We start from the raw sequence: 8320 nt of genomic DNA, 5'->3' as shown, positions 1-8320 counted from the left end.
ACACAAATTAGTTAGCATAAAATAAATTAAATGACGAAAAATTAGGTGTCTATTTACTTGTGACCACTCAGTGTATATGTTAACTGTTAGAAATAAAGAAAAACTGAGATTTCGGACATATTGATTATTAAAACTAGAGGATATCTTGAAGCATGTTGATATATTCACCTTTGGGACTAAGGGTAACCCAAACATTCTAGAACGATACTCAACTTCTATATTAGGCTATATGAAAACTACCACACAAAATCAAACAATATAAACATTTTGAAACGTGAGATTGAAAAGGTTACTTTACTGAAAATTTTTAAATCGCTTTCCCCCTTTAAAAACACTCCCTTTAGTAGTAGCTCTGCAGACTTACTATGCTAAAAAATCAGATTTCGGTACACGTGGTGTAGCTTTACGCTTAACAACAACCAAACCAGTACTTTTAAAAAAATGTGTATTTTTACTCATCTATGAATTTTAAGTCTGACTTACAAAGAGAGAAACATGGAACTCTTTTATAATTATTTGTTTCTATTTTTATATAATTTATAACTCTAAGATTTTATTGCTTACTAGCTGAAGTACCTGTCCCCTGGACGGAAGTTATGTAAATTCATGATTAATGAAAGATTTTATATGTGCATTCAAAGGGGAACAAGTAATCAGAGAATTTATGTTCAGGAGGAGGTAAGCAACATTTTAGGCTATTAACTAGATCATTTGTATAGTGTTCGCTAAAAAAAAAACATCACTGAAGTTAAATATAAGCAGTTTACAATATACTTTCATCGTACAAAACAAAAACCTATACAGGCTTACATACTCGTTTCGACAGTTTTATTTCAGACTCATTTAAACTTAAGTTTAAATCCAGTCTTCTCATTAGATCACATTTAGCTTAACTCTAAATTCAGTCTTCTCATTAGACTACATTTAGCTTCACTCTAAATTCAGTCTTCTCATTAGACCACATTTAGCTTAACTCTAAATTCAGTCTTCTCCTCAGACCACATTTAGCTTAATTTTAAATTCAGTCTTCTCATTAGACCACACTTAGCTTAACTGTAAATTCAATCTTCTTATTAGACCACATTTAGCTTAACTCTAAATTCAGTCTTCTCATTAGACCATATAACATTTGTTCTGAGTACCTCTTTCTTCATATCGAAATAACCGCATTACAGAATATTCTAATACTAGCTGGAGTACCCTTCCCCTGGATGGAAGTTATGTAACTTCATGATTAATGAAAGGTTATCTTAGGACATGAAAAGTTGCTTCCGTTATATATAATTTTTAAAAAACGCATAAACGCCCATAAGAACTGCAAAACACAAAATGTGAAACCGCAATTTTGCAAGTATCTCCGCATGGACCCAACAAACATCCATGACAAATTTGGTAAAGATACATCAAAGGGGCGAAGTAGTGGTAGAAAACTCAAAAGCGCCAATTAAAACCGCAAAACGAAAATGCTAAACTGAAAATGTATATGTACCCCTACATGGACCTAATGAACCTCCATACCAATTTTGGTGAAGATCCATCTACATCCTGCGAAGTAGTTACATGGACATACAACAGACAGTATTATTATATTTATATATATTTCTATGAACGAACCAATCTACGTATTGTTGATTGTTCAATTAATGCTGCATTGTTAGACGTCTTACCCTAACGTGATTTCCTTCCCTGTACTCATACGTGTGATAACTTAACTCTATGAAAACTACGAGATTTCGTACAATATCGTTAAAAATGGTCAACAGTTAGTGTTTGTTTCATAGAGCAAAGTCATATTGTGCTATCTACTGTGTCCACCGAGGGGATTCGAAATCCGGATTTTAGCGTTGTAAGAATGTAGACTTACCGGGAAACATGGTCACCAGGTTCCTGAGACTGTTTGCTTTGTTTTCTTGATATGGCTGTTGTTTCAAATTCAGTGATCTTTATAAAAAAAAAAGGTAGGGTCTAAGTTCGTCTACATCGAGTCCAGTGTGGTCTAATGGTTAATGTGTTTAGACTTGAGTCAGAAGGTTCCTAGTTCACGTTCCGCTGCCGCATAAAAGCGCTCCTAATTTTGAGGCTATGGGTGCACTATAAGAGTTATGGTCAAATTCCACTGTTCGGTCAGGTAAGAGTTGGCGATGGGCGCTGGTAACTAGCTGCCTTCCCTCTAGGCTTAACCTTAATGACAGTTATAGGCCCGGCATGGCCAGGTGGTTAGGGCACTCAACTCGCAATCTGCGGGTCGCTGGTTCGAATCCCCGTCCCACCAAACATGCTCGCCCTTTCAGCAGTGGGGGCGTTATAATGTGACGGTCAATCCCACTATTCGTTGGTAAAAGAGTAGCCCAAGAGTTGACGGTGGGTGGTGATGACTAGCTGCCTTCGCTCTAGTCTTACACTGCTAAATTAGGTACGGCTAGCGCAGATAGCCCTCGTGTAGCTTTGCGCGAAATTCAAAAACAAACAAACAAACAATGACAGTTATGCTCAGACAGCCTTTCTGTAGCTTTGCGCGAAATTTCAAAAACAAACAAACAATTGTGTACCTCAAAACTACACTCAAGACAAGAATGGTCCCGATGAATGTCACCAAGGCGATACACTGGTAACTGTTGCCATTTTTATTTCTACTTTAAGGATATAATCTTTAAGACATCCCAACTCTATCATCACCACGTTACCTAAAATTCAATTCAATTAAATTTGCCAAGAAAATACTGTTTAGTCAAATAAATATGCCTTATTTCCATTGTACATATATTTATGTCCAATATATGATAATAAAAATCAGTGTTTTATCCAGATATATCTTCTTGGTTTCTTGTATAATGCCTTTTGACGACTAGAATTAGTATTATTTAGCTTCTAACACTCTTGGCTTTCATATATACTTCTATTAGCTTCATTTATATACAAGATAGTAATTTTAAGTACTTTTCGCCACTACATGTATGTCCCCAACTATGTACTTGCAATAATACGAATGAAAATAACTACGAATTATTCTACGAAATACTGCCCTTACTTTCGCTTTGTCAGCAAATGACAAATTAAACATGTCACGAAACGATGCAACTCTTTATTAGAATATTTGGATACATAGAATCTACGCATCATACTTGTTACTGAAGTGTGTTTTTTATTAGAATATTTGCATACATAGAACTTACACATCATACTTGTTACTGAAGTGTGTTTTTTATTAGAATATTTGCATACATAGAATCTATGCATCATACTTGTTACTGAAGTGTGTTTTTTATTAGAATATTTGCATACATAGAATCTACGCATCATACTTGTTACTGAAGTGTGTTTTTTATTAGAATATTTGCATACATAGAATCTATGCATCATACTTGTTACTGAAGTGTGTTTTTTTTTCGATTTTTTATATTTTAGGTCGAAACTATTGGCGATGCATACATGGTTGTTTCAGGGCTTCCTGTTCGAAACGGAAATAAGCACGCACAGGAAATTGCACGGATGTCACTTGCACTTCTAAATACAGTGAAAAATTTCGAGATTCGCCATAGACAAGGAGAACAACTTCTCCTACGCATTGGAATTCATACAGGTTTGGTATACGGAACGTTATGCTGTTATTTTTACCGTAAATTTGTTTGTCGATATGGATTTAACCTTTTCAACTTACAAAGGTCAAGATGTAAGTGTCATTTGAAATGATCACTAAAACCTGTGTAATATAGCAAGTATATTTTTAATCCACTGCATTTTGGAATTAAAAAATATAAGTAGACGTATCATGATTTGCAAGTGTTATGTACTGGTAGGGTTACGAGGTCGATATCTCTTGGCTTCGGTTATGCACGCAGAATAATGAGACTGTTGGTTCTCAGACGAAATGTTTCGTAATAATATTCATTCCAGTATTTATTGAAGACCTGAGTGTGAACAAATTGTTAGGATCTAAATAAGACAATCGATAATTCTGTGATTTCTATTACTTGGCTTCAGGTCCTTGCGTTGCCGGAGTTGTAGGCCTCAAGATGCCCAGATATTGTTTGTTCGGTGACACTGTCAATACCGCCTCAAGGATGGAGTCCAACGGAAAACGTAAGGGTTTACTGTTCTTCTGTTGACTCACTAAGCAGGTCTGACAAGCAAGCTGACTTAAGTACCTGCATATCTACTGATAATCCTAATATAGTAAACTTAATAGTTGAGGAATAAAATGGTGGGGATTTAATAATAAAATAACTAGGATTACAGAGACAGTGTTTTCTTCATTCGCATATATTCTAAGTATATGAAATATAAATAAAGTCATTATTAATTTTACCTCAGCCTCATTGACTGTTTGTGGACATTATTTTGATATAGAAAAACTTTATTAGTACTTCTTGTTTAGAATTTAGGCGATCGAGACCGATTTCATTGTTAGAAGATTTAAATACAAGTGGAATTTAAATATTTTATATAAATTCGAAAAAAATGTGGATAACAATATATATTGTTTGGTAAACTTCACAGCCTTAATGATCCACATCAGTTTAACAACTAAAGAGGTTTTAGATCAGTGTGGAGGATTCCAAATGAAACTTCGAGGAGAAGTAGAAATCAAGGTAATAATAGTTAAGAATAATCCTTCAGATAAATATTAGGGGGTCATAAAATCCAGATATTATATTTACCTATATAAAATTTCGTGGTAACATCTTCGTCAGATAAACCTCTAAGGATCACTCGCAGTGAAATTTTAAGTAAGCAAATTAAACCAAACTGCACATTGTTTTTGTAGTTCTTGTCTTACCCTTTCCAATAAAACTTTGTCCCATGCTTACCTTACTACTTCTGTTAATATTGTGTATTAGGGAGTGATGTTTTGAAAATAAAAATTTTTGAGACTTGAATAGAGATGATAATATCCTCACATTACTGACTGCCTTAATATGGTTTCAGTTTAATTTCTTTCACCTTCCTGTACAATGTTTCATACTTACTAGGTACCATAACTTTCATTAAATTGCTCAATTATTCTCTCCTTACTTTTCTATATGCTTGAAAGGTTTCGGTTTTTTATGTTGCTTTTTTTTTACTTTCTGATCGCTAAAACAAAAGTTTACTTAACACTTTTTCTTTGTGTTAGTCACTTTTTTCAAAATATTCAGCCACTCTTTTTTTTTTATAAACTCGTTTTTAGTATTAAAGTCTAGGTATTCTTTAGTTTGTCTTATCACTTTCCTAAAACTATACATTCACTCTTTACTTCCTCTCTGATATTTTCTAAAGCAAAATGTGTTTGTTTGTTTGTTTTTTACTCTCTAATTTTGGCCTAAACTGTTCCACATTATTCAGTTATTTCCTAGTTCCAATTCAAAGCGTTTCAACAAACCTCCATGCCTTCCGTTAAGTATTTTTTAAACTAAGATTTGTGTGTACTGTGATTAATTGCCATACAAAATTGGTAGAGAACTTTAAAATGTCGAGAATTACTTGTATAACTTTTAATTATATAAAAGCTTATAGTCATAAGCTCGTTTTAAACAAATTATATTACCTCATTTTAATGACTATGTTTAATTTTTCTTTTGGCTTTTGACGTAGGGTAAAGGTAAAATGACAACTTATTGGCTGCTTGGTGAAGATTCCCCTTCAAACTGAGGTGACTGAGGATACGAAATTTTTCAGAAATGTCAATTTTCCTACTTAATCCCATCAGAATTATTGACGTTTCCGTCCAATGGCACAGATAAAGATAGCTTATGACTCGACCTGACACGTTTTGAAGAACATGATCTCACAACCTTTAGTCAGTTGTTTATTGACAAATGTTAATTTTGTATGTTACAGTAAAATATTAGAACATTTGCTTTAAGTGTGTTATGTAATGAATGTTAACATCAGATCGCTTAAGGTTTCATTTCCAAATAATCCAGAACATCCTTATTGAAAGATGTGGATCTGGCGTCAGTTAAAGACAGCTTTCTTTCTAGTAGCCTGTTAAGGACATATATTTGATTTAGAAAAAAGGATGATAGAAGAAATTAAGGTAAGGTCAAATAAATACCGTTTGCGAGTGGGATGTATCAATTATAATGTTTCTTTTACAGACTGCATCTGCTCTAGCATTCGTTAACCTTCGTGTGTGTTATGTATTATTATATGATATGTATGCTTTAGGCTGATATGGTACGTATATGATATGTATGCTTTATGCTGACGTGGTACGTAAACCTTGCCTATGTATTCCATCTCAAGAATAATTGTGATGTACTACAAAGTAAGTTGAATTATCTTAACTGGACACATGAGAAAGTTCAAATTAATATTTCGTGTGTGCCGTTACTGCTAAGATATAACACTGGCATAGATGTACATAAAAATCAATTTCGCTCGACACAGTTCCTTTTATGATGTCATAAAGATAATCACAATGACGTTATGGGATCTCAGTTTCCATGGAAACGATACCTTTATTTGTACATCACTGAATGGAGCTTTATATAAGTAAGTGGGAAAAAACTTATTCACTTTAATTTCGATTTATAAATCTGCCTTTATATTTTTTGATACTGAAAAAGTGCTTAAAGTTTGGTGCCGTAAAGTGAGCCTAATATGACTCATATTAAGTCCATAAAAATTAAACATATATTATATCTTAAGTTAGTTGAAAAGCTGAACAGCCTCAAAATCCCCAAAAAATGCACATAGCTCTAAAAAACACAATATAAAAGAGGAAAATAATTCTGTTTCCGGTCATCTTGTGATGTCGATCTGATGATAATGCCACATTGATCTAATGGTTTTATAAATATGGTTCAACAGGAAATAATTTATGTAAGACCGATTGTTTTATAACTTATTTGTTTGTTTATAGTTAAGCACAAAGCTACAAAATGGGCTATATATGCTCTGCCCACCACGGGTATCGAAACCCGGTTTCTAGCTTTGTAAGTCCGTAGACATACATACCGCTGTGACACTGAAGGGCTGTTTTTATAACAACAAATTCAGAAACTATGACAATAACTTTACTTAAAAAGCACTTAAGTTATTCCTATTTTTTTCCTGGCTGAAAAACACGTGTTTATCATCAGACTGAAAGAAAGTAAATGGTTCCTTAGAGACTTCTTAACCTTTGGATCAAATATACCATGATGGCGATGGAAAATAATAGTAATTATTTATTTTAATATTACAAATAGACTTATTTTTACTACAATTATATAATATTCCCTAAGAAAGACGAAGTTCAATAATAATATTCAAATATTATTACTTTAAAGTGTTTTATATGCAAACGAAATATTTTGTAAGAATACAAAACAGGTTAACAAAGTTATTATAAAGTGGAACTGTAGCATGTTTTGTTACAACGTTGTATATCTTTGAATAAGACAAGAAGAAGAAAAAAGGCAGCGTGTTTGTAATACACCGAATTCTTATGTAGGTGAGCCCAGGTGATTTAGAATACTTCATTATGACACGACAGGCCAGATTCAATTATACAATGACTATTTAAAAGTAGTAATTGGATTAAAAGGATGGCTGGTTTGGATAAGAATGTGAGGATGTTAATACACGGGAACGATATTCATATAGTGTTGAAGTACTGTCTAAAACTGAGAAGTAACTGGTGATCTATATGACAGTGATAACTATTATACATCATAACACTGACATTGAAGTCGTTTAGGATACAGAACGACACATCAATTAGGATATGCCTACTATGATTGATATATTCACGAATTTAAAAAGCTAGTATGTGGCTATATTCATGAAGTTGAAAAAGGTTAATAGATGATTATATTCATAAAGCTGAAAATGTTTAGTAGGTGGCCAACAGTCTAAATACAGTATTACTTCGATCAAACTCAATTGTAAGTTTATTCACTCGTTGGTCGAAATTACCAGTAACTAAAAACGACCAGTACTTTTATGGTAAAGTACTAATGATTGGAGAAAATATAACTTACTCGTTGCTCATATTAACAGAATAAATTGTTTGTAGTTGTCGTGATTGAATGTATTGTGCCCAATGTACTTAGGCTTTGAAATAAATGTATTTTCTCTCTTTAAGCGAAAGACTTAAAGAATCAGAACACGATTTTCGACGTCACTACACACTTGTTCACAGAAATGTTATTGTTACTTGAACGTGTAAAAAATATTCTGTTATCATCGATTTTGTATCGTCGTAGATACGTAAAAAATACTTATTTCAGAAACTTGGAACATGAATGAGTTTTTCAAATATGAAATTTGAAAGATGTATGCGCCATTTTACACAATGCTAGAGGAGGTGAGGCCAAAGAATCTAATTCAACCTTTAAAAAGCTATTCCTGTCAA

At 33.1% G+C, this 8320-nt stretch overlaps 1 protein-coding gene across 1 annotated transcript in view; it reads left to right on the top strand.

Moving 5' to 3' along the window:
* Nucleotides 1–8072, top strand: part of LOC106478372 (atrial natriuretic peptide receptor 1-like) — a 121974-nt gene extending 113902 nt beyond the window's left edge. The window contains exons 19-22 of the mRNA XM_013938913.2: nucleotides 3406–3580; nucleotides 3982–4080; nucleotides 4498–4589; nucleotides 5572–8072. Coding sequence (XP_013794367.1) covers nucleotides 3406–3580; nucleotides 3982–4080; nucleotides 4498–4589; nucleotides 5572–5628 — 423 coding nt within the window. The 3' untranslated portion in view covers nucleotides 5629–8072. The remainder of the gene's footprint in view (nucleotides 1–3405; nucleotides 3581–3981; nucleotides 4081–4497; nucleotides 4590–5571) is intronic.
* The last annotated feature ends 248 nt before the right edge of the window (nucleotides 8073–8320 follow it).

This window comes from Limulus polyphemus, unplaced genomic scaffold (genome assembly GCF_000517525.1).
Source record: "Limulus polyphemus unplaced genomic scaffold, Limulus_polyphemus-2.1.2 Scaffold204, whole genome shotgun sequence".
NCBI lineage: Eukaryota > Metazoa > Arthropoda > Merostomata > Xiphosura > Limulidae > Limulus > Limulus polyphemus.
This window is presented reverse-complemented; position numbering and strand designations above follow the sequence as displayed.